Source organism: Anser brachyrhynchus, assembly GCF_964034855.1.
Source record: "Anser brachyrhynchus genome assembly, chromosome: 1".
NCBI lineage: Eukaryota > Metazoa > Chordata > Aves > Anseriformes > Anatidae > Anser > Anser brachyrhynchus.
In genome coordinates, this window is record NC_137694.1 from 14,149,472 (window position 1) to 14,176,569 (window position 27,098).

The following is a 27,098-nucleotide window of genomic DNA, read 5'->3' on the forward strand; positions in this document are numbered from 1 at the left end:
ATCTTCTAACAATTAGAAATCCTCTAATTTGCAACCTACATTCACTTGTGGGCAGTTTATACTTACTATTTTAGTGTCAGCTTTTCTCTTTGACTTACATAGCTTTGGCCGCCCCTGACGTTTACTACCCCGAAGTTTACTTTCCTCTACATGTGTAGGGAACAATCTTATTCCACTACCAACAAGAGCCTTTGTCTTATAGGGCTAAATATAGCAAATTCCCTTAATCCCCTTCTGAATAATAAACTCCTCCTATGCCCAGAAATCCTGCTAGCCCTGTCTGGAATCTTTTCCAGCTGAATTCATCTTTCTTGAACATTTGTGACCAGCAGTGCAGACCAGACCCCACCAGTGCAGTGCCAGATAGTTCCAGTGCTTCCATTTTGCTGAAAAGACTTTCCCTAGTACTACCAACACTTGCCATTGGTAGTATGCCAATGGTTGCCATTGTGTAAAAAGATAAAAAAATGGGTGCATTTGACTGGTAGGTCATAGTCTTCCAATGACTGGTCAACATACTCATATGTTTTCTCTTCTCCACCATTTATTCCAATAGTCTTCTGCACTGATGGTACCTCCCATAAGTGGGGTTTAATGCCAGAGCCCTACCCTTGCCAAATGAAAATATTTATGACTGATTCCCAGACTGATCCTTGAGATGCCATACATCCTCAAATCCATATATCCTCACAAAAGCTCAAGACTTTCCCTCGAAGCACAAAACATCAGCCCTCCAAAAACAAGTCAGATAACCACCTTCAATTCTCATGCTAATCTCTGCCTTCTCCAGGTTAATAAATGTTTCTCTGTGACACAGTATCAAATGTTTTGTGAAGATCACATTACTTAGCTTTCTTTTATAACATCACGTCACCAAGTCTGGTGGAATTCAAGAAGTGTTTGGACAATGCTCTTAGGCACATGGTCTGGTTTTTGGGTGGTCCTGTGTGGAGCCAGAAGTTGGACTCGATGAGTCCAACTCCTTGTGGCTCCCTTTCAACTTGGGATATTCTATGATTCTGTGATTCTTTCTAGTTGTCAGATAAATCCATCTTGATGTCACCTCACATTGTATTTATCTCCATGGCTTTAATTATTCTCTCCTTCAATAATTGTTCAAAGACCTGAGATCAGACTAATGGATGAGTGTTTGCTCCAATTACTTTTCAATTCTCGATTTGATTTTTTTTCTAAAAGTAAGGTAGCACGTATGCTGTTCCCAATTATCTCAACAATAAATTTGCTTTAAAAACTTGCTAGCAGCTCTGCAGTTCAATGTGTTGGATATTTCACTGTTTGGGATTGGATGGTCTATTCCTCTATCTTGGGCATTTTATAATCATCTTAGTTTTGCTATGGGCTTGGAGGCAGAAATTTCCATTTCCAAATGCTTATGCCCATCAGCTGTAAGGGGATTGCCCTCCTGTTATCTTCCTCTTTACTCAAAAATGAGGCAAAGATTTAGTTCCTGGTTCCAACCTTAGTCCATTTCTGCTTTTCTTTTTATGTCTGTGTTCACGTAATTTAAGACTATTTTATTTTTTGTTTCAATTTCTCTTGAAAGATTTAGTACAGCTTATTTGTGGCAAACTATCTTTTAGGCTTTCATTATCTAACCTCCAAAAATGCTAACTGGTCACTTTTCCATGCGTAGTGAGCATAGAAGGAAATAGAGTATTCTAATAATTTGGGTAGAGATAAAAGTACTCCTGAAACTTTGTTCATCTCAAGATACTTTAGAAATTCTTGGCTGAATGAAATTCAAGGCATTCCCCACAATTAAGTATGGACCTCTTCAGTCTGGTTAACTTTTTAGCTAGTTCCTATCAAAGTTTGTCCCTCTGAAATATGCACTTTTTAAAACATAGTTTCAGAAATATTTTTATTCGTGTTATCATTTTATTTAAATTGAACTCCTGATCACTGAGAGCGAGATTGCTTTCAGTTTTTCATCCTCTTTACCAAAACCAAGTTTAAAATAACTAAACTACTTGGATCAGTAACTTGTGAAGAAGCATCAGTTGTATAAATATCAAGGGATGTCTAGCCTATGCCATTCATAATTGCACCTATTCTCCAGTCTGTCTGCCATAGCCCACACTGTTTTTATACTGAGTTGATTCATTTATTAAATCTAGCACAAGTCAGTATGCTTTGGTTTGACATGATTTGGCTAAAGACCAGGTTCTACAAAGAGAAGTTAACATTAAATTAGAAAGCTGTAACACTTCACTGTGACAGTGTTCAAAATAAACACTTTTAATAGTAAATTTTCTTACCAAGTAAAGCCAAACCAAAAGTGCATGACAGCTGTGATCTAACAAAAATAAATAAATAATAAATTAAAAAGTAGAGAAAAAGAAAGAAGCAATGCAAACAACTGGTTCCTTTATTAGATATACTTTTCTTTTTTTAGGAGACTAGCACGCAAGAAATGAGGCTTTTGGATGCCCCCACGTCATCAGCGAACCTGGCTTCATGACAGCTGACTGCCAGGCTATGACCCTCTCTGATCACACACATTTGCAAAGAACCTTTTTCATTCCCATGATCTCTCTAGGTGTGAACCTTCAGTGGACACACTGAGCTCATAATACGTACCTCCTGTGCCATAAAGACATGTTAGAAAAACTCTGGTGGGCTATGACACAGTCTTCATGTTATTTTAGACACTTTAAATGGAAAAATCAGAAAAAATCATTACTAGATCTTGGGGCCAGTGCACACCACAGAGGGTGACACAGCATAAATGTAACTTTTGACATGTACCTTCCTATGGGCTTCTAGCCTTCTAGGTATACCACCATATCTGGTGGTATCTGTATCATATACCTGGTGGTATCTGTATCCCATAACTGCTTCACTGTAAAGAAATATTTTTATAATTTCTCTTATATAACTTCAGTTTAACCATTTTTCATCAGTTAGTCATCTACCTCTGCTATAGCTGTTAGCAATCCGTTGTCATGACATTTCTAGGGAATTTTTGCCTACATGGTGACTAGGCCCATATCCATTAATAGTCCCCAGTTTCCATTTATTTTCTAGACAAGATATTATAAATATGAATTATATGTGTCTGTGGTTGGAACACCAGAATCATGGTCTTTCACATGGAATCATTGGGATACTCCTTGTGAGTCACCTGCCATATGCTCATAAAAACCTGAGATATTCTTATATTATCTTTATGCTTAAGCTAAGATAGCTGTTGTACTAACTAAATTATTCATAGATCTGCATTAATCTCAAAGCTTAATTATCATGGCTAATGATCAGAACTTGGAAGTTAAATGCTCCCATGATGATACCACCCCTCACAGAATTTCTGTCTCTGTAATATCAAAGAAATCTCTATCCATACATGAATCCAGTACTCAAGGTCTGAAACAGCCCCCCTTAGTACAGTAAAATTTCTTACAGTTCATCCCCTATGTGTTCCTAACTGAAGTAGATTGCACTGTTTCTTTGCCATTCCTTCTTACATATTGACAGTTTAACACATTCTTCACATATAACATTACTCCATTTTTTCCACTTTTCTGAACAACTCATTCTCTTTAGTGCCTGTTGTTGGGAATGGCTGTTGGTCAACCGTATTTCAGTTATCCAGTGTCACATCTTGCAACAGCTGATCAAATTCTTCCATTTTGTTGTATAAGTGCATTCAGTGGGCATCAAAAAAAGCCAGTGATCTCTTTGTCAACCCAGCTAGGCTATGGTGAGTCTTCTCTCCTTGACTGTAGCGTCTACTTCACTACTGCTTTCCACAACATCGTTTTCTTTCTCTTTGCTGTCCAGTCACTTAATATTTGGTGTTCTTTTTTCCTTCTTCTATATATTCAAATCAGGGTGGAAAATACACATATTGCTTGATCTTCCTATCAGATTTGTTATCAAGAAGTCAGTGTCCTAATAAGTTAGGTGGCCATAATTTGTGTTGTCTTTTATATTATCACAGGAATTTAAATCCTTTTTCTTACCTTTAACATTGTCTACAAATGATCTTAATCCAGTGGAGAGATTCAGGCTTGTCTACATTAGCAAGTAAGATGATGCAAAATGAAAGAATCAATGGATTAAAACAATTAGTGCTAAAGCTTTGTTATAATTGGTTCTAGGATTTTACTTCAGATTAGAATTAGTCTGGTCTCCTGGACCAAAAGTCCACATTATATATGTTCAATTTATTGAAGTTTAATGGGCAATTGTTTTTGTAAATACCATTTATAAAATTAAAAAAAAAAAAAGAATCTCTGTTTTTGGAACCATGGAGGCTATTGCATAGGTGGGTATGGAAAGAAAATAGTTGGTCAATGTAATTCCAATTCCAGTTTTTTTTGATTCTTTTATCAGGAAATCTACCATCGTACTCTACATACGAGCAAATTGGGTAGGTTATCAGGAAAAGAATGAAGATGAGAGAGGAGTCTGCCAGCAGGAGTCTCTTAGCAGTGGTTTCCTGTATAACAGTCAGCTTTTTTATAAATATAACCTCATTCCATGCAATAATGTAATATTAATGTCGCCATCTTTGGCACAAACATGGGATCGTGAAACACTTTCTTGCTAATTACCATTTGAACTAACGCACAGAGCACAGGCTGTGATAATATTAGCTTGGTCAGAATCACAAGCATGTTAGAGCCAGCTGACATGTGCCACGTCAGTGTCAGACCCCGTTTAGGGTCCGTTTCCAGTCTCTGAAAGTGTCATATCTGCATCTTTACATCCCAGGAGGCAAAATCCCGGACTCTCTCTCTTAAAATGAGTGATTTCTCTTGTCACTCAGAGCCCTAAAGGAAAACCATGTTGCAGCTCCTGTTCATACGGGAAAAAAGATTTTACAGAGAGAAGTAAATACATATCAGACAGGTTTGAGTAGAATTTAGAAATTATTTTTTAAAAACTTGAAAAGTTTCACCCACCTCCAATATGTAGGTGAAAAAAATTGTTAGCCCACTTCTTGTAAGAAAATTAGAGAAGGGACTGGAGAAAGTCCAGGGTCATCATTACAAAGGCACCATCCCTGCAAAAAGCTTTCTCAAGCAAACAAAGGGAAAACAACATCGATATCATTCTCGTAAGTTTTACAATTGCCCAAATAGCTCTGAACAGTGTGAGTGACACTAACCAGTCTCTGTTATCAATTTCCCCTGGCTGCTTCTTATACAAGCTCTGATTAGCTACAGAGCTACTGGAGCGGTCTGTCGGCAGGCTCAGGAAGCCAATGCTAATTCGGTGCATTCAGCTCGCACACAGAAGTCTGTCTTCAACTAACATAGATTTAACTATTTAACTTTTTCCTTACTTGAATCAAATCATCTGTAAGAACCAATGATTTAAGTCTTTTCATTCAATAGGTGAGCTTTCCAAATCTGAAAGTTTCTGAATTTATTAGAAGTGGATAAAAGTATAACTGTAGCAGTGTATCCTCTCATATTTTTCATATTTCTATTTCAGTCACATTGCCATTAGTGACAGTGGAAGTTTAAACAAAGATACGGGACCCATGTCTGTGTTATAAAATCATCTGTTAGCAGTTTCACTGCAATTGCAACTTAAAGTGGCTTCCATTTTTTAAATTTTTAGAAAACTGAAAGTAATTTCCTTCTAGAGAAAATCTCCTAATCCTCTTTAGAAGGATTAAAATGTAAAAAATTTCTTGCAATACAAAGTAGATCTGTAGGTGGATTTTATACCTGTCTTTTCAGCCTTGTAGCTGATAAATGAATCATTACCTGTTTCATACTATTGAGCAAGTATGCATTCTTAAAGGCATTCAGAGCAAAATGTTCCCTCAGCAACTGAAGACTTGAGGTTGACTAATCCTACTTATGTTAACCTTTCCAGGTGAGGTATGATTCCTGTGTCTGAAGTGTTGACCAAGCAGCTATCTAGCAGAAAGCATCAGTATAGGCAGAGGAGATAATAATATCCCCTCTTCGATATCTGCCTTCATGCAAAGAGAACCAGTCTAACCACCATAATGGTTGGACTTTGTGCCCTATTACCAAGAGAAGTCCAACTGCAGTCAACAGAATAACTCCGGGAAGTTCAGGGACTACATCTACATGTCCAGGTACCAAATTCAGGAAAGATGAGTTTATCGGAAATCTGAGGAAATCAGCTGGGAAGCTGTGTACTGAATTCCTGAGATTGGGTCCTATATTTTTGATTGCCTGGGTGGAAAAGAACAAACTTTAATAATTTTTAGGAAGTACTGGGGACATATGTCTAATGTGGTATGTAATAAAAGAAAAACACAGAGATGTCAGTATATCTTAATTATTCTTATGCACTTAACAGAAAAAAATCTAAGCTTTCACTAAGCTTTCTCACATTTTGAGGTAAAAGTAAACTACTTTTGGTAGTTGCTACTTTATAGCAAACATTTGTCACAGTCACCTGGGTAAATGCGGACATTTTTATGAACACCAGAAGTATGAACATTTTATCATAATCATTATAGAACAGCTTGGGTTGGAAGGGACCTTAAAGTTCCAACCCCCTGCCATGGGCAGGGACACCTCCCACCAGACCAGGCTGCCCAAAGCCCCATCCAGCCTGGCCTTGAACACCTCCAGGGATGGGGCATCCACAGCTTCTCTGGGCAGCCTGTGCCGGGGCGTCACCATTGTCCTAACAGTGAAGAATTTCCTCCTAACATCTAATCTAAATCTCCCCTTTTAGTTTAAAATCGTTCCCTCTTGTCCTATCATTATCTGCCTGAGCAAAAAGTTGCTCTCCGTCTTATTTATAAGCCCCCTTTAAGTACTGAAAAGCTGCAATGAGGTCTCAAGGATGCCTTCTCTTCTTCAGGCTGCACATCCCCAGCTCTCTCAGCCTTTCTTATGTATCATTTCAAAGAAGTACCTCACAACTGAGGGCAATGCTTATGTGTTGACTGCAAGAAATCATCTTTTTGGAAGTTTGTGTAACCAGTTCAAGAAAGAAAATTATTGTACAGTTTATCTCAAAAAGCTTTGGAAGGTCTTTTGAAATTGCATTAATGAGTTCAGGCAAGGCAAAAGGCAACTTACAGTTTGTCTAACCTGCATATGCTGAGTAAATCAGTCCTTATCTAATTGTCCTTGCTTCTATGCTTAATTGTCCTTGAAAGTATTATAAGGCGTTACATTTTCTGCTCAGGAAGAATTTATCAGGTATACTAGGTGCAGGTCTACATCAGATGCTTTCCACAGATGTGTTTTTGAGGCTTTTTCTACAGCAATGGGGTAGCTATAGAAAGGAAAATATCATTCTTGAGCCCTGTTTTGACATCTGTGCAGGTGACTGAGCACTGGCACAGGCTGCCCAGAGAGGCTGTGGGGTCGTCTTCTTGGAGACCTTCAAAAGCCACCTGGACGTGGTCCTGGGCAGCCTGCTCTGGGTGTCCCTGCTTAGGCAGGGGTGGGAGCAGCTGGCCTCCAGAGGGCCCTGCCAGCCTCAGCAGTGCTGTGATTCTGTGTGATTCTGTGTTACAGTATTTCATCACATCGATTCAGTGCAGGTGTATTTTTTCTTTGTGGGCATTAAAGGTGTGTAAAATGCCAGTGATTATGCTTGTCCAGAAAAGACAAGAAATTGTTGCAGTTCCCAAACACATAGCAGCCATTGGTTGCACAAGCTACTCGTGTCTGACCCATAGTTTTCAGACTGAGGGAGAGTTCATCAAATATTTAAAAGGCTGAAGGCTGCACAATGTGTTCTTTTCAATCAGCACGTATACCTGCAAGTATGTTCTATGTGCACAAATATATGTGTGTGTGTGCAATATATGTACCAGTATAATGTTAAGAGTTATAAATGTTTTAGTGGGTGACATTGGTAGTTGGGTGATGGTTGAACCAGATTATCTTGAAGGTTTTTTCCAACCTTAATGATTCTAAGATTGTTTAGGATCCAGTGAATCTCATCAACCATGCTAAGGGAGTTGGGCTCTATGAACCTTGTGGGTCCCTTCCAGCTCGGGATATTCCATGATATTCCAAGGAAGGGGGGCATATCAGAGCACTATTCAAACACATTGCTGTGTTAGGAAATTTGCTGCAAGTTCCCATCTGCTCTGCCCTGTGTTATGGACCCCTTTTAGTGGTCACCCAGGCTGATGAAGGAGCACTCAAACACCCATCCTTTGCCTCTGTCCCCACCACAGCACAGCTGACCCCACCAGGAGTGGCTGGCAGTCGATGTCAGCTAGCTCTCCATAAGGGTAGAGGCTTTCCATACTTTTTATCAGTGTTAAAAGCATCGGGACTTTTTCATGTTCAAGATGTCATGCATTGATTCCTCAGGTAAACCAGCTCAGAAGTTCGCAGCAATGTTGACAGCTTATTTTTCCTTGCAGACCAATGTCATAACTTGTGTTTTTGAGGAGTACAAACCTTATGCATAAAACATATTTCAGTTAAAGGGGTACTGCCAACTTACATAGAAAAAAAAATCCTTGCTATTACCTATGTGTGTTGCAAGCAATTAGATGATCAAGATGAACAAGAGATATGCTTTTTTCTCTGTTTTTTTCTCGTTTGTTTGCCCAACCATTTGATGGTAATCCAATGTTTCCTTTGAATATCCACCTTAATAATCATTTTTCCCTTTTATTTTGTAGGATCCCTTCATATTACAATAAAGAAATCAGTCTCACTGTGAAAATGTGATTGTACTGGTACAAAACTGTCTAGGAATTCATGATGTAACATTCGAAAAAATAAATAAGCAAGGTGCCAAGTTGATGTTGTGTCTTAGGTTTTTGTGTTAAATAGTTAATCACAGCACATTATTGTGTGATTTGTTTTTAAGTAAACTAGCTTTGAAGCTCAGCATGAAAAGGCATGTTGCTTTAATGATAACTGTGTAGGTTCTCGTCAAAATGAAAGTTTGGTCTCATTATCCCATTGTTCTCCTTTTCTTTTTTCTCCAAGCTGCCTGTCTCGTCCTGGGTTGTATGATTTTTCCTGATGGCTGGGATTCAGATGAGGTAAAACGGATGTGTGGTGAAAAGACAGACAAGTACACGCTGGGGGCTTGTTCAGTCCGCTGGGCATATATCCTGGCTATTATTGGAATCTTGGATGCCCTGATCCTCTCATTTCTGGCATTTGTGCTTGGCAACAGACAAGACAGCTTGCTAGCAGAGGAGCTCAAGTTGGAAAACAAAGGTAGGACTGCTTTAGAAACACTATTGTTGGGTGGCCTTGAGGCAATTGCTTAAAAACAACTATCTGTTTCATTTTGTTCTATACGTAAAAGTTAACATACTGGCTTACTTCCTAAGTTGCTGGGGAAGAGGAAATGCAAAGAGCAGTGGAAGTTTTACTTTTCAGCCTCCGAAACATAAGAAAGTTTGAAATTGCCATAACTGCTGTACTATGCATGACTTATCCTTACCATTTTCTAGAACTGCAGATGGGATGTGTTTGTGTTGCCAGTTTGTACAGTGTTTCATGAGCATTTAAGTTCCACTATCTCCATCTTTTTCTATACCCCATATAAGATTTGTTCATTTGGTTCCTTTAGTATTTTGCATTGTAATTTGGATGTCTGTAATATAAGGTTGCACTTTATGTGTTAGCAGAGCAGGCAGTGAGGAGGGAGTGCTTGGCTTGGGAGATTTGTACCCAGCTACATAATGGGACCGCCTATGCCAGGGGGCACCAGTAGACTTAGAGCAAGGATCAGAGCCAGGAATGAAAACGAAAGGAGCTCATGTCCCTGCCTACTCCTTTTAGCAGACCTGTTTTCCCTGGATTTGCCTAATTCCTTCTGAACCTTCTAATACTGTCAGCTGCTTCAACACTACATAGCCACAAGTTCCCAAAGCTCACTACTGACTGCTAAAGAAGTACTTTCTTTATCTGTTTCAAATTGATCCCCTACTAATTTCACCGAGTGCCCCCTAGATCCACCAATGCAGGATTCTGCATTCAGCTCATCTACCACCTTTGCAATTTTGTGGGTTGCTTCTAATAATAGCAGAGATATTGGGAGACCTTCCATGCTGGATTGGAAATCAAGAGCTGTTTGGCAGTCTGTGTTGTACAAAAATAGCTGGTCTCAGCCCTGCTCTGGAAGGACCATTATCCATATATCTGAAAGCACTGGGTCCCAGCTTGCTGACTTGCAGACAGTCAGCACACTCAGCCCTAAGATAAATGGACCTGAAGATTGAATTTCACATATAATTCCAGACCTAGTTAGAGCCTACTGATTTGGGGGTTAAGGAAAGTGTGTGTTGCTTGCAACTGTCTGTGTACATCTATTCTGCAGGTAAACTGAGGGCACTTGTTTCAAGGGCTGTCCCTGTGGCCCTTTTCTGAAAGAATAACATTCATCCATATTTGAAAATTAAAAGGTTTATAAGAAGGGTATTCACAGCTATGTCACAAGTGCTTTTGCCATCAACTTTGTGTTTAATTTGTCTATGCCATACAAAGCTCATGAACCCAACAACAGCTTGTATCAAAGGGCCTCATTTGTTTTGGCACCTTGTGAGCAGAAAACAGCTTCTGGAGACTCATCACCTCTCACATCGCTGGCACGAGCTTGTGCCAGAACATTTGATCCTCAGCATGTCGGACAAAATCATTCAGCAGCTCATTTTCCTTGGAATAAGCACAGAAATGTAACAAAGCATCAGGCTCTACACAAACCAGAACTCAACAAAATGGGACCCGCCTCACTTTGTCCTTCACAGTCAAGCCTAATAACCACCACATTTTAAACTGTCCTTCAGATGAAAAGAAAAAAAGACAACCTGCCTTCTAAAAAGGACATCATCTCCTCCCTCTTCACAAAAAGCTTCCACCAAACAACATCGTCTCCCACAGGGGGACAAGGCAGGCACTAGTCTGGCACGGTCTCTCTGCTTTGCTGCTGCCAATGTCCCTGCAGGTGCCAGCTCCTGGCAGGGCTGGTGGGGCTGCAGGGCTGGCACCTTCACCTGGGGACAGGGCCAACACAGCCCATGGTGTCTGCGGCTTCCTGGCATTCCTGGCCAGAGATCCATCCTTCTTCTGGCCTTCTGGATGCCAGGAAAGCCTGAGCAAATATCCCGCTGAGACAAGAAGGCAAGAACACTTAATTCCCTCTTGCGATCTCTGATCTTCTCTTCCCCACGCTGTGCAGGTGGAGCTTTGGGGCCCAGAAACCACCAGGGAGTGGTTTCTGCCCAAAAGGCTGTACCCCAAAGCAGGCACTGGGATGTATAGGTAGCGCTCATGCATTTTTGCAGCTAGCAGCCAGTTAGCTATGGATGCCACAGTGTTTAGGAGGAAGATTCTGGGTCTGTATAGCCAGGGTTGTGAGGCAGATTTTGTTATCCTGGAAGTCATTGGATGCAGGCTCAGGTGGTCTGTCTGGGGCAGTGGTCTGTGCTAAGAGGGGGTATTAACTACTTACACTGTAATGAAGACGCTAGTAGAAGATTAGAGCCAATGCTTGTCCTTGATTGGGCACCAAACAACCTCCTGTCTGTACCCCTGGCATGCAGTGCACATGCCTGAGGGCTTTGACACTTACTCCATAAACTATGTCCCGTTGGTCTCTTTTGGGTTAAGACGCTGGGGAAATACTTACCAGCATTAGTCCACATGCAAAGTACACATGCATCTCTTGGAAATGGTCAGGGAAAATACTGAAATATGCAAATGTACTAAAGTGCTTCCCATATAGACATGAAAATAAAACTATGGATATAAGCAATCCCACCTTCAGTCTCCTCAGCTACTCTTACAATGTGAAGTCCTCACAACAAGCAGCCCTGAACGCTAAACACTGCCACTCATCTCTTCTTCCCCCTTCACCCAAATGGTGCCAGTCTCCAGGCTTGTACAGGCTTCTGTTTCTGATTAGCACACCGGGATCAGGAGCATCCTTTTCTCAAGGAGGAGTCCCTAGTCTGATGCTGTCCTCCAAGAGGAAAAGATGTGGCCAGACTGTCAAGGAGTGCTGGTGAGGGGCTGTTGACTGTCTAGGTGTCCCAGAACTCCTTCCCCTTGGTGGTGATGATGTTCTCTGTCACAGGGCTGAACATCCTGTAGCCCATGATAAGCAAGGCTTCCCCTTGAAGGGAAACCTTGTAGCTTCACAGTGGTTTTTTTTCAGAAGAATGAACCTGGGGAGAAACCAACGCTGACTGCACCCAAGAGGAACCTCCGCTTACCCTCTCAACTCTTCGTAGAATCATAGAATCCTTAAGGTTGGAAAATCCCTCCAAGATCATCTGGTCCAACCATTCCCCTACCACTAATGTCATCCACTAAACCGTGTCCCTAAGCACCAAGTCCAACCTGTCCTTGAACACCCCCAGGGACGGTGACTCCACCACCTCCCTGGGCAACCCGTCCCAGTGCCTGACTGCTCTTTCTGAGAAGAAATGTCTCCTCATTTCCAACCTGAACCTCCCCTGGCACAACTTGAGGCCATTCCCTCTTGTCCTGTCACTAGTCATCTGCTGCTAGGGCTTTGCCCCATGCATGTCAGCATTATGTAGTAGCTCAACAGAGGGGAAGAAACTATAAATTAAGTGTGAGAGTCACAACAGTTTTCATTTGTGGAAAAATCCTCAAGAACAATGAATTATGAAGCAATGATCAGGCAGCTGGGCAGCTGTTTCCTTAATCAGGTCTCGAGGACTTGCTGCAGATCAGCTCCCACAGTGTCATCAATAAGAGCTTGCCATGGCTGTTAGAGCTCCTGTGAGTACCCAGGACCACAGCTGTTTCTGAGTATTGGTGACGAGTAAACATTTAGAAGTATACAGTATGTAACAGGATGGTGAAAAGATGAGAAAAAGACAGAAAAAGAGCAAGCTGTACTTGTCTGTAGACTTATCACGCTGAATTACCACCTGCTGTATGCTTTTGGTTACTACAGTGCTGTGTATTTACATAGGTTAATGAATGCTCATATGCAAGGAATTTGACTGCTAAAATTACTCACAGGAGAAGACAGCTGTTTTGTTTTTTGGTTGGTTGCTTGCTTCTTTTTCTTTTTGTTTTTGCCATACAAGAAAGTTTCCTTTGTCACTACATGACAAAAATAGTGCGTGCTTATTTCTTCTTTGCTTAGGTTTGAGAGTAGACTACCATGTGAGCTTCATATCTGAAACTGAAGCTTAGCAGATTTTTTTCGGGGTACGATGTACTTAATGCATTTTCCTAATCATGCAAATTTTACACAACAATCCATGCCTTTCTCATTTTAAAAACTGCCTTTTGAAGAAAAAAAGACACTTCTAAAAAGACTTCTACATTATGTTTATGCCATTAGCAAAAAGAGAGGAGAGCAGTGTTACATGGTTTGTTTTAATTTATAGGAAAAAATGGTAATGACTTAAAGGCCTGCATGTTATTAAGCTAATGACATTCTGGGTGATAACAAAAATAGCCAGAATTCATCTTAGCTTTAAGCTTCATCAACACCATCAACATCAGGGGAAGAAAAAAAAACTCAATGTGTTGTATAATGGCAGAATTTAACATTTTCAACTGTAATGTTTTAATGACATAAAATTAAAGTTCTGCCCAAAGGGTGCAGAGACAAAATAAGATGTTTCCAAAATAAATTGAGGGTGCAAAGCAATTACTTTTATGGTAGAAAGTGGTAATTTGGTCTGTATTATGAGTGATAAATACATGAGCATTCAGAAGAAACTATCCTTTTAAGTAATATCAGTCAGGCCAAGTGGGTAATGCACTTTGTGGACAGCTGTGCCTTTTCTGATGGATGGAGCAGCTTCACAAAGTGTTTAAGTTTAACATTTGACTTACCTTTGGGGCCCATCTGGTCATAGGCAATTTGCACTAGAGATTTCCCAGAGTTGCAAGCCCAGGGCTGAAATAGATAAAAGGACCAGGCAGCTAGATGGGAGATCTGAAGGATTCATCTACCTTGCAGTGATTGCAACTCACGCAGACAGATTCAAGCTACACCAAGCAGCTCCCAGCAGCCACGCTGGGGAGAGCTGGGCATAGAGCTCTGTGCAGGATGCCCAAGTGGGTATTTAACAGTTTGTTGGCATTTGCACCCTCATTAGTCTCTATACTGGTGCTGTCAGTGCCTGATGGAGTTTGTTGAAGGCTGGCTCCGTACATCTGCACGAGCTTCAGAAACTGCAGACTATACACACTTGAAGAAAGAAACTCAGGGGAAGTAGCTTCTTGGTGACAAAGCAGTTTTCTGGAAAAAAAAAAGAAAAAAAAGAAAAAAAAGAGAAAAAAAAAGCTTGCATCGAGATCTCTGCACCTCTGGCAAGAGTTATCTTTGTAAACAAGAATATTCTGTCCACATGATTTCAGCTGCAACAGAAAACTGTCTGCAGAAGTCCTGCTATCTGAAGCTGAGCGACAAGAGGCCAGCAGTGTGCTTGTCCCATTGAGGTACTGTATAACAGAGTGCACACCAGCTGTCATTCCTCGAAAGGAAAATAGCTCAGGACACAGCACTTTCTGCAAAATGCTGCAAAATGGCAAAGCCCTGCTTATCGGCATGTAGTTCTCATGGCATACATTTGCAAACATTCAAGTTAAGTTGTTCAAAATTGGGTGAATAAACATACGAATTTTGATATCTGATATAGTTGCAATACATAAAAGAGTTGCCAACAGCTCTTGTTAATAATAAAGACTACAAATCCAGCCAGAACAACATTTACAGCCCTGTATATCCATGTTTTCCGTCTGATAAAATCATATAGTTCCTTTTTGTAAAATTCTGTACCCCTTGACTTCTCCAGCTATATGCACATTTTCATTTCAGTTAAAATACACTTTTCTTTCAAAAGCAAGATGCAGCACATCTGTTAACTCTGTTCCCTATTTCTCTTCATGTCTGCTTGTCTCCTCCCATCATTTCTTTCTGAAGTTCAAGAGTGATCCACTGGACTCCACTTCAGTCTCTTCCTGCTTTGGTGTGGCTCAGCATTCAAAGCACTTAAGGTGTCTTTGAACTCAGAACCAACTTGGCCACTTAAATTTCCATTTGAGAAGGGAAATGTGGAAGAAAGTCGCTGCAGAGTGATCTGTGATGGATTGCTGTAGACAGCCCACCACATGTGCTCTCTAGACTGCAGTTGGCCAGAGGAAGCTGGAACTACGTCAAAAAGTTTATAATCTTGCCTCAAAGGAGAAGGATTTAGGTGCCCCGGTTTTCAAAGGTAGAATCAAGTTATTATTTGAAGTCCACAGACATAGATTCCAGGTTGGGAATTACTGGCCCTCATTTCTCGTTTCAAAACATGATTCTCTGCCATGTCAGCCAAGAACAAAGCTTTGTCACAGCTGTGATGATCTCTTATGTTCTCTTTCAGCTTCAACCAACAAGTGGCTTATCTACCACTGCAATTAACTCCAGTTGTATATTTCTTTGTCCAGTGGCAACCTATTTTTCTTTGGGTATCACCTCCATGAGTTAGAAGGAACTCTGAGTACAGAGCAGTAGGCAAATAGTACCAGCATTTCACCTAGAAGGCTGCAACTAGAAGCCAAACATTATTTTATAAAGATTTTTTTCTCAAAATTTCTATCCTTAGAGAATGGCAACCATTTGCCTGTGATTTCAACTATGTAAATAATATGAAATAGAGAAAATATAAAGGTAAACATGGATATTTCATTGTGATCAACATCAGAGAGAACTTCATCTCTCCTGGCATAAGATTCTCATATCACTGCTGTAGGGTCTATGCCCAAGATATAAACTTTCATCCAAGGACTGTATGAACAGTCATTAGATCCAAATCCTGGACTTTCCTTTTCAGTGCCCTAATGTCCTGTGCTCTCTTGTCCAGTGTATACTGAATTCTATCACACAAAGCAGAACAGCTCCAGCCACAGGATTTCTGGCTCCTCCACCGCAGTCTACAACATATTGTGTAGGACACTGTTGCTGGAGATCAGAACTGGAGGACTGAGAACCTCCAACATAAGAAAAGAACGTCCTCAAACCAAGGCAGGCAGAAAATCAAAGTATTTTGGAGGTTTCAGTAGAAACTCAGGGGAGGAAGATAGGGAGCAAGATCAGAAGTCAAGGTGCTTCACTATGGACTTAGAAAACACTCCCACTCCCAGAAAAAAAAAAAAAAACTCTTCCACTTCAAAATGTCTACTTTTGTGTTTACGAGTGTGTGAGATGCACATGTGAGAAATTACTTAGACTTTTCTATTTGCACTAAGTGGCAGTAAGAGAAAAACCCTGGAGCGGTATTCAGAATAGATGAGTTTGATTCCTGGTTCTCTTACCAAGCTTGGATCTATCATTTGATTTCTCCATTTCTCCATCTTTTAAATAGGGCAAATTAGACTGACTTTGATTGGGTATGTTGTGTTTCATCAACAGAAGGTGAATTAGGAAAGCTGAATAGTGGTATTATTACTGAAAGTATGTATACTGAGACTAAGCTTCAAATAAAGTGTTTCATCAGGGATGTGCTTTACCACTGCATTAAATGGTGATACTCTTAAGGGGAGGCAAATGAGACATCAAAACTAAAAGTCGAAAGTTGATTAAAATACCTTATTAAATAAAGGTCAATCTTGCAGTGGTGCTGATTGATATATCAGCTGATCCAACAGTTCCTTTCCAACTCTACTTTCTATAATGAGAAAGTAAAATTAGTCCTAAGTATACGCATTAATTACTTAACTGAAGAAGCTGGAGACCATGAATAAAGAGTTGTAGTTCCCCACTGATTAATGAAGGAAGAACATGGTGAACTGCTTTCTGTCTCTTAGAAAGATGGGTCCCACTTGCTGTTACACTCTGAAAGGAATCTCATACAACAGCTCAGTTAAAGAAATTATCTCTCCATTTAATGAGCTCATGATATGAAGGACCAAGTAGCAGGACTTCAAGGTATGCTGGTCACAAAAAGATACCCAGCCTAAAAAAATACTTCTTAAATGCTATGGGGAACTCGATGTGTTGTATGGGCTCTGTGCTCTGCTTACAAATTCTGTAGGGCAGCAAGCCACAGAGGAGTTGAACATTAAAAAACTTAGTGACATGATGCATAGCAGTGGGTGATTAGGTCATTACGAAGTGCTGTTACAAGCTAAAACAAAACTCTGGCCTAGACAAGTTCAGACAAAGCCTGACAGATCTGGAGACCTGTATTTTTAACTTAACATAAAGCCTGTTGTGTATGGCCTGTTACAAGCAGGACAGTATTTACTGAGATAGAAGGCAACATGTCTGACTGCGCCGTCGCTGGTAGTTGCATTAGAAATGTTTTGAAGTCTGGACAAAAATCAGAGATATTTCATAATACAAAGATGTACAAAAGGGAAGTAGCTGGCACATACTTCATTCCAGGTAGAGCTAGTCACTCACAAAGAGTATCATACCCTACACCATCCATGCTCTCATCCCTATTGGCAGGAGACACATTTTTAGAAGAAACAGCAGAGAACAGGAAAGCTCATGACTCAACCATTCTTGCATAAGTGGTTTTGATCAACATGTTAACACAGACTAAATAATGAAGACAGGTTTGTGCCAATAATCTAGACTTAGGAGGAAAAGCTGATCTACAAGGACATTTTGCTGTCCAGTCCAACTTGCAAATTCAGCGAACTGCCTGGGCTGTCCATATGTTCACAACAGTCCTAATGGCTTGTTCTTGCATACAGATGAAGCCTGTAGAACTGAGCTGTAATTGTTCCCTGTTGAAGCAAGTTCCAGTAATTTTCATGGAAATCTTTCTCATTATTTAAAAAGTCATTAGTTGCATTATCACATTTCTACTGTGAATTTGTTTTGACTCTTCTTCAGTAGTTGCATAAAGCGAACATCATTTTCTATCTGCAAAAAAGGCATCTGAAAAAAAAAAATCAGGTAATGTCCCCCTTTCTGAGCATAATGTCAATAGAAACAAAGGATGTTGTCAGTAGCTTTAGAATGAAAGATCTATCAAAAATTCCAACTGAAAGCAAGGCAAACAGCCTTGTTTTCCAAAGTTACACTCAATGAGACATGTAAGTCATACCTAATGAGATATTTGAGATATTTGTCTCTTTCTGGTTTCTGTCACAGGTAATGTCCAAGACAGCTTACTACAAGCAAAAATTGATCAGCTTGGTGCTGGCAGTGTAGTTTTTCTCTATTTAGCCAGTTATTTTTATATTGCTTTATTCTAGAACCTTGAAACTCTTTGTATTATTTCTGGACCACTTCCAGAGTTGTTCTGCACTTTCTGTTGAATCCCTCGTCTTCTTCTGAATGACAAGCTTGGTAGACTGTCATTCCCATTGACCTCTTCTGGATGCCTGGGAAGCCAAACCCAAGATGCCTGGGAAGACAAGCCCAGACTAGGGCACGCATATATTGTTGTTCCTTGGCTCTGGAGTGACCCTACCAGGCACATGTTTGCTGGGGCTGAAAGTTAATGTTCTGTTCTTGGCTGCCAAGATCTTTCTCTGTTGACTTTGCCATGTCTGTACAGATTTACTTGATACAACACCAGACAATAGCAATGGAAGTGGAAACAGAAACATGATATTCATGAGTGACATTGCACTCAAGATTTCAGTAGGTGTATGCTAACTTCATTTGCCAGAAAGGAGCATAATAGATAAAAAGTGAAATTGCAATCCAGAGAGAGTCAATCAAGGTTTTGCATACCTTTTCTATCTGTTTTTTCTTAATTCATATATTTAAATTATATCAATGACTTTGTTCATAGCACTTGGACCATGTTATTAAGTTTAGTCTTTCAGCCATTTGGCATGCAAGCACTCCAGCTGTCAGAAATATTTTTATGCACTTACTTCAAGAGCATTTAGTATAAAATGTGTTCTACAGACATGGTAAGACTGAAAATAGTCATTTTCTTGCAATCTCATTTGACTAAATGTATTTACAACACCCCTGCACGTTTGATTTTACAAACCACCTTCACCTTAGTTTAGTAAATCTAAAAATTTTCAGGATCATAATGAGCTGGCATGAAGATGTCATTGCATAGTCATTCATCTCAGAGCAGTCTTTAATCTCAAAGTACTACACCCTTCTAGGCGGCAGCGTCTGACACCAGACAGACCATTGCTTTGGTTCCTGTAGGCCATTTCCCTCAGTCCCTGCCCTCTGATGTTCCCAACCAATTCTCTCCTAATCACTGAGTGAATTGTTCGTGTCTAGTCCATGCACACTAAAACCAAAGCTCTCTGCTCTTTGTATAACTCCGTGTCTGATAGAGGCTGAAAATATCAGCATGGTCGTTTAAGCTACTCTCCAATATCACACAAGATGTAGGACGGTCTGAATCCCCTCCAGCTTGTCAGCATTGCTTAAATTGTGGAATCAGAGCCGGACACTCTTCCAGGAGTGTTTCTAACTCTGCCATACCCCGAGGTTTCTACCTCTGCCATATCCCACATGTTCTCTGTCAATGTGTGGCTGTTTCTTGCACCATGATGTATCATTCTGCATCAGGCCACACTTATAAGTCATTTGCTAACACAAACAAAGACTTCTTTGGTCTTCTTCACCGCAGCAGCTCAGAGATAGTCAATGGACATTGCCACTGGCTCCCGGTAGACTGGAGAACATCTGGATGTTGTAGGTCTCTCTCTTTCTCACTAGAAGGAGAGGTAAAGATCTGAAGAAGAGGAGACTAGGAGCAAACTTCTTCCTTTTCTACATGTGCACTGGATTCAGATACACATGCACTGTTGTCTGGACTAATAGTGTAGGGGCACTTTGTGCATCCCTTGCATCCCTATGTCTTTGTTTGTTTTCCTTCCCCACTCTTCCAAGGGTTTCATAAACTCTCAATCCACATGGAGAGTTCAGTCATAAAGGTGGATCTTTATAGGATGAACAGTGCCTATTGTTTGGTATAGCTGAAGACCCTGAATTCCCACTGTATGGTCTAATAAGTGGACAACCATCTTGAAATACTGAGTAAATCCACCAGCATTGCTACCAGTAACAAAATGTAAAGGGAGATAATTGCTTGCTTCCTGAACACGGAAGCAATAGTTTAGTTGTATTTTTTCCATTTCTACCATAATAATACATGTGAAAGATAAGTGCACATTGGATAAGTATTGAGAAAAATAGCAGTGTTATGTAAATGCCTGCTAAAATGGGTGCATCTGAAATCTGTGCAGAATACAATAGTTCAGTTATTTAATGGTTACTTCAAAGAAAGTAAATTCAGAAACCAAATTAGATTGGCATAGCTAAAATGGACTCATTTTAAACAAAATATTTACTACAATTCTTTTTATTTTTAAGTAGATTATTGAACCAAAATCCTCAAAGCTTTTCCACTGGGCATGTTGGACATGATTATGCAGTGGTTTCCTTCATCCTGGAAAATCAATAAGAATTTTAGAGGGTGGGAGCAAACTGAATCCATTAGAGCAATTCATGCACATTTTAAATAGTCATGAATCTTACCTATATTAATCCTTGGGCATAGAGTGTTTCAAACAACATATTTCAGATGTTTTAATGGTTGATGTGTATCAAACAGTACCACGTTTCCTTTCAAGAACTATCGTAACACTCTGACAATAACAATTGGCTGATCCCTTACAAATAAAACTGATAAAACAATGAAGTTCAGACATCATATATCCTACAGAGACAAATACTGGTCTACTAGGGAAAGTGTCAGTGCATTAGAAATCATTCAGAGTGTTTCAAATGTGAAGAAGAAAAAATATTGTTAAAGTGTTAATGGGAAATTGGGTACAGAAGCCATGTGGGCAAAGTATGAAGGTGTTGTACATAGAAGAACAGCCACAAAAACACAGGACTTGCATCCTTAATGGAAACACTGGATTTGGCAACATAGTGCCAAACGGTTAAGGAGAATCTTTCCTTGGGAAAATAAAAAATTGTATCAGCTTTAAAGGCTGCATCTCTATGCCCTTTCAGAATGAGTCTGCAGCATCTAATTGTAGAATTTAAAATGATAGCTGAAAACCTCTGAGAATTCACTGGCATGTGGCCTCAGCACTTCCAAGCAGAGGCGGTAACTATCTAAAGAGCAAAACTACCCTCTAATGTTCTGCCTAAATTTTATAAGTATTCTCCCTGCTGCTCTGTAGATGCTAATTCCTATTGAATATGGCCAAAGATGACATATTATTAAGTACAATAAATCTTCCCATATAACTATCAGTCCAACAATTTTCCTGAAGAGGACTGACAAGCTTATCTTAAATAAATCCCTGAAAGAGCTCTGTGAAATGATTAGAAGTTGTATGTTTGCAAAGATGCCAGAAGATCATCAGATTTATACACTGATCAATCATTTATACACTAGTGAGCAGCTGGCATTTGAGGCTGTGTCTGCTCATCTATCAACCAGTTCTCAAAAAGGTTAGAGACAATAAAATTGTACTCAGGCACTAATATAGGTACAAAAATGTTGTAAAACTGCTAAGTGCTGTAGATTACAGCATGAAATGATTGGATTTCATATTTCAAAATAATTTGTATATCAGATCCTAATCCTATGATCCCAAAAAAATTTACAAAGAAGTCACCTTCTTCATGTTGACATGGAAAGAGGACCTGGAGGCTGGTGACGTCAGTGCCCATTATGGTACACTATATGCTACTTAGATTATTTTTTAATATTGTTGAGTTCCACCTGAAACCAGTCATGTTAGTCCAGCACTGTACAGCATCTACTAAACCTGCATTACATTTTCTCCAATAATTCTTCAGAATATCCTCTTAAACTCTGCATAGCATTGAGGTTAGCCTGTGTTTGTCTAGACCTATATTTAGTTTCAAGCATTAATTGAGGTCCTCCTCAAGAAAACTTGCAGAGAGATAAAGCACTAATCTCTTTCAAACTTGGCAATTATGATAAATAATGTCCATTGTTCAATTTTCTCTTCTCCGCAGATATCCTGGGCTGTGCCTCCATTCCACCTTGCTTCTCCTTTCTTTCTTTTCTTTCTCCCCTATGCTTTCATACAGTATGCATTTGTATCCCAGTTGCTTAGCAAATCTCTTTATTTCATTTTTATTTCTAGTCTTCAACTTTCATAATCCCACAACTAGGTGTTTTCTCAATTTATATATACCTAATAATAGAAGAAATGATTATATCATCAGTTAAGCAGACAAAATATAGAAGCAAATGGGAACTTTTCTGTTTGGTGGTGGTGGTGTGTTGTGGGTTTTTTGTTGTTTGTTTCTTATTTTAGTGTATATCTTGTATGACTTTCTAAACTCTAACAGTAGAAACATTATAAATGGTATTATAATTCTTAGCCTGCTTGGGAAGAGGTGAATGTTATCATGTAATAAGTATACATGGGTTGTTATAGCTATCACTCAGATCAAAACCCTCTGCATTGACCAATTATTATTACTTTTTTCAACAAGGAAAGAATGTAGCAATTCAACACTTGTCCAGTCTAGTTAATGTATTGTGCCATTTTTCTAAGTGTTGAATTTGTGAACAGGCTAGTTTTGACAGTTTGAGACACTTGGTACTTTTCATTTCTAAATCATAAATTATAGTACAGCACATATTTGATGAAAATTGCCAAAAATTGAATCTAGATGATGACTAATAGCTGAAAAATCTAAAACAAACAAACAAATAACAGCAACTACAAAAAGTTGGGTTCTGCTCACCTGTTAGCGGACAAATGCCAATAACAGAAAAATCCATATATCTTAAACCTGTACTAACGAACAGTCTAAACAATCTCACTAGGAAGACTCAGAAATGAATGGAGAACATATCTACCTTTGAATGCCTTCATCTTTAGCTTCCTAACTTCAGATATCTAATACCTATTTCCAGAATACACCTAGATATGTCACTCAAATCTCTGAAAATCTGGTTGTCAATATGGAATATCATACACCCAAAAAGTGAGTCAACTTGAGGTCTCTTCTGAAGGACAGTAACTGCTTGTTCTTGACAAGACTGACTTTGTAGATCAGGCATGTGATGGAGATGGGTGTGATGTGAATATATTACGAGACAGCTGATACATTTTTGGAGAGCTAATCAGTAGAGCCAACAATTAACTTTCAATGGCTTGTACCAATGCCTTGGACAGTACAGCAGTCTCTGCACTCCCACTCCATCTCAGCATTTAAAACCTGTTGAATTAGTAAAGTGAATTAACCTAGTATGTGACACTTCTTTCTCTAAAGTTTCCAATAAATTTAGTCTACAGTGATTATGATTTAGGCACTGGAAGGCCACTGTAAGGTCTTCCCAGAGCCTTCTCTAGACTGAGCAACCCCAACACCCTCAGCCTGTCTTCATAGGAGAGGAGTTCCAGCCTTTTGATCATCCTTGTGGCCCTCCTCTGGACTTGTTCCAATATGTCCATGTCCTTCTTGTGCTGGGGCCCTGGAGCTGAACACAGGCGCCAGGTGGGGTCTCATGAGGGCAGAGCAGAAGGGAACAATCACCTCCCTTGTCCTGCTACCCACGCTTCTGTTGATGCAGCCCAGGACACGGTTGGCTTTCTGGGCTGCAAGCGCACATTGCTGGCTCACGTTGAGCTTCTCATCCACCAGCACCCCCAGGGCCTTCTCCTCAGGGCTGCTCTCAATCCATTCTCCACCCAGCCTGTGTTTGTGCTTGGGATTGCCCTGACCCAGCTGCAGGACCTTGCACTTGGCCTTGTTGAACCTCATGACGTTTGCACAGGCCCACCTCTCAGGCCTGTCCAGGTCCCTCTGGGTGGCATCCCTTCCCTCCTGCGTGTTGGCCACACCACACAGCTTCGTGTCATCAGCAGACTTGGTGAGGGAGCACTCGATCCCACTGTCCATGTCGCTGACAAAGATGTTAAACAGCACTGGTCCCAATACTGACCCCTGAGGAACACCACTCGTTACTGATTGCCACCTGGACGTTGAGCCATTGACTGCAACACTTTGAATTCAACCATCCAGCCAATTCCTTACCCACTGAGTGGTCCATCCATCAAATCCATGTCTCTCGAGTTTAGAGACAAGGATATCATGTGGGACAGTGCCAAATGCTTTGCACAAGTCCAGGTAGATGATTTAAGTCACTCTTCCCCTATCCACCAATGCTGTAACCCTGTCATAGAAGGCCACCAGATTTGTCAGGCATGATCTGCCCTTAGTGAAGCCATGTTGGCTGTCACCAATTACTTCCATATTTCCTGTGTACTTATCATTGTTTCCAGGAGGATCTTCTCCATGATCTTGCCAGGCACAGAGGTGAGACTGACTGGGCTGTAGGAACTACAGTAGGAACTACTAGTAGGAACTACAGCCCAGTAGGAACCGGGTCTTCTTTTTTTTCCTTTTTAAAAATGGGGTTTATGTTTCCTCTCTTCCGGTCAGTGGGAACTTCACCAGACTGGCACAACTTCTCATGGATAGTGGCTTAGCAACTACATTTGCTACTTCCCTCAGGACCCACAGATGCATCCCATCAGGTCCTATGGACTTGTGCACCTTTATATTCCTTAGAGTGTATCCTACCTGACCTTCTCATACTGTGGGTGGTTCATCATTCTACCATTCTCTGCCTTTGCTTCTGGGTCTTGGGCTATGTGGCTAGACCTCTTGCCAGTGAAGACTGAGGCAAAAAAAAGTCACTGAAATAGGAGTTTTCAGAGACTGGTTCTTAAAATAATCAACAAAGTCAGAATTCTGACTTTAATTCAATAATGTCTTCTTGATTCCTTGTAGTGCAACGGATACCATCTGGATCTCAGAACAAGAAAAACCCTATTATAGAACCTTTTCTGACAAACTGCACATTAAAAGAGCAATAGTATTTCAAGATACAAAGCCTTTTAATGGATGGATGTTGAATTTAATATTTTGCTTTATTCCAATTATTTTTTATGCTAGCTCATTTCATTTTGATATCTTAAAGCAAAAATTTCTGATTTTTCCCTCAAAACAATTTCCTTATGGAATGACGCTGCTTATCTGCCCACCTGTTTAGTAATCCTTTTCCTTAATAACTTTTAAATCCATCATGTAATTTCAACAAAATTTGTCAAAAATTTAACATTACTCCCAGAAGTGTTCTGAAGATCAATGGCTGGATAAAAGGGAGAGCATTAATTAGCAATCACACTAAGGGAAAGCCAGGAGATTCAACACTTAACAGCACTTGGATGGCCAGCTCAGCACAAATCTCATTTCAAATATGCTGCACTGCCTGCTGTGTCATTATTGTCTGTCAAGATCAAGTTAGGTTGAGTATATGAAAACATTGCAAGTATTTCTCAGTGTATGTGTATAAAAATGTAGGGAAAGTGGAATAAAGCCAAGGGTCTGTGGGAGAGAGTCTGTAAGGGACATTTGGGGCCTGGGAGTATGGAAAGTTTTGGGGATGCAAGGGGAGCTGGAAGTACTCGTGAGGGAGTACTAATTCATGAGGAAGATAGGTGTCTTAGGTAGAAAGTACCTGGGTGTAAGTGGAAGCAAGGTATTGACATGGAAGGGTCATTGGGCCATGGTAAAGGAATTGGGTCATGCTCAGGACACGTAGAAGGAGGACATGCTGTTCACTGAAAGCCAGGCTTCATTAGTTTATTGTAACTGCTTTTGCAACATCAGGCTCATTTAAAGCTGACCAATAAAAAGACTATTCAAGCATCTAAAAATTCAAAATGTATCTCATGAAACATTTTGGTTTAACTGTAAATAAAATAATACAATAGGAAGTGGTGGAGACACCTTTTTTTTTAAAAAAAAAAAAAAAAAAGTAAAATTCTGTTTTGGTTCAGACCCAAACTATTTTTTCCATGGCTTGCTTCAGCCAATAAAGTGAAAAAATGGTTATTTACCTAACAGTTATATTTAAAAATATCTGCAACACAGGCATGGCCAGTACCTTCCGCTACAAGCTTAGCTGTGGGTACAGCTCCCAAAATATGCCAAGGGACTAGAACTTCCTATTAAGTTCTGGCCGATAGGATCTCAGGCTGCTCGTCAGAGAATTTGTTTCCTTGTTTGGCTGAAGATAAACAAGGTAGAATCAAGCTACGTGCCTCTGCAGATGGCAATCTTCCTAGGAGATACTATCTTTTCAGCAACCAACTGTACGAAACTTTCCTGAAGGTCAGTGCATACGAAATAACTGATTCTCATCTCCAGATTACGTTTTGCATGTGCCAAATGCTGCTAGGGTTTATGAACTGGGTTCATGAGAAGAAGTCCACAATACTGATTGAAGATGTGATGCTTACTGCAGCTGACAAACTCAGTGGGGTATGGGCCATGCCTGGGGAACTTCTATCTTCCAGAAAACTGATATTAACTCTTCCTAATGAGCAGTAGGCAAGTAGCACCCACAGTATAAATGGTTTGTAGATAAGCAAAAATCTGTATTCACAAATCCTGTCAATCAACACTTTGCAGCAATTTCCTTTCACAAACAGAAAGATAGAGAGAGCTGGTCTAGGAAATTCAGCATTTTGAGGATGCAGCATTTCTTTTGTCACAACCAAGGAAAAGGTGGGATGAAGGCAAGTCCCATTAGCATTCAGCCAAGCAGCTCTGCACCAGCATGCCAGGGCTGTGCTGTGCTCAGCTGCTCTGCTCAGGATTTGGCCACCTTTGAGACTGAGCCTGTGCACAGCACCTCCCACAGAGAGCATGGGGCAGGATTGTCCAGGAAAACCCCCCATCATCTGATCTCTGCTGACTGCAGCAAAGTACCGTAGCCCCTTCAGCAGTGTGAGCAAGAACAGCATCAAGTCCTGTCATCTTGTGCCCACTGACAACGTGGAGACAGTTTTGTCCTCCCGAAATAAAAATCTTGTTATTGTCTCTTCAGCTGATGAACCCTAGAGATTGATCTCCAGCCTGATGGTAATTCCCAGTTCAAAGCATCTAGAAAAAATGGGCAGGATGCAAATTTGCACTGAGAAAAACAGAAAACAAAACAAAAAAAGATAATTCCATTACTTTACATGCTATGGCAGTTTAGGAGTATGTTAGATATGTCAGACCTTAGCCTGTGGCATTGTATTCCCCCCAAGCTTTGGAGGGAAGGCCATGGTGACAGCACGGGGAGGGTTGGAAATTCTGGCCCATGAAGAGCCATGAGTGGTTCAGGTGTGAAGGCAGCTGGACCAGCATGATTGCATCCCAGAAGCAAGCCT

The 27,098-nt window shown here is 40.3% G+C and overlaps 1 protein-coding gene and 1 long non-coding RNA gene across 14 annotated transcripts in view; one reads left to right on the forward strand and one right to left on the reverse strand.

The window, feature by feature from the left end:
* The window catches only part of LHFPL3 (LHFPL tetraspan subfamily member 3), a 258,805-nt gene that overhangs the window by 166,232 nt on the left and 65,475 nt on the right, over positions 1 to 27,098 (forward strand). For all 11 annotated transcript variants that reach the window (XR_013944620.1, XR_013944621.1, XM_080575379.1 and 8 more), the window contains exon 2: positions 8,928 to 9,164. Coding sequence is in view for 9 of the 11 variants with exons in the window: in XM_080575379.1 (XP_080431505.1) it covers positions 8,928 to 9,164 (237 nt within the window). In the remaining 2 variants the exon portion in view is untranslated. The remainder of the gene's footprint in view (positions 1 to 8,927; positions 9,165 to 27,098) is intronic.
* The window catches only part of LOC308187437, a 53,264-nt gene that overhangs the window by 20,317 nt on the left and 5,849 nt on the right, over positions 1 to 27,098 (reverse strand). For 2 of the 3 annotated variants that reach the window (XR_013944689.1, XR_013944691.1), the window contains one exon: positions 13,776 to 26,857. This is a non-coding gene — a long non-coding RNA (uncharacterized lncRNA). The remainder of the gene's footprint in view (positions 1 to 13,775; positions 26,858 to 27,098) is intronic. The other variant, XR_013944690.1, reaches the window with a different exon arrangement.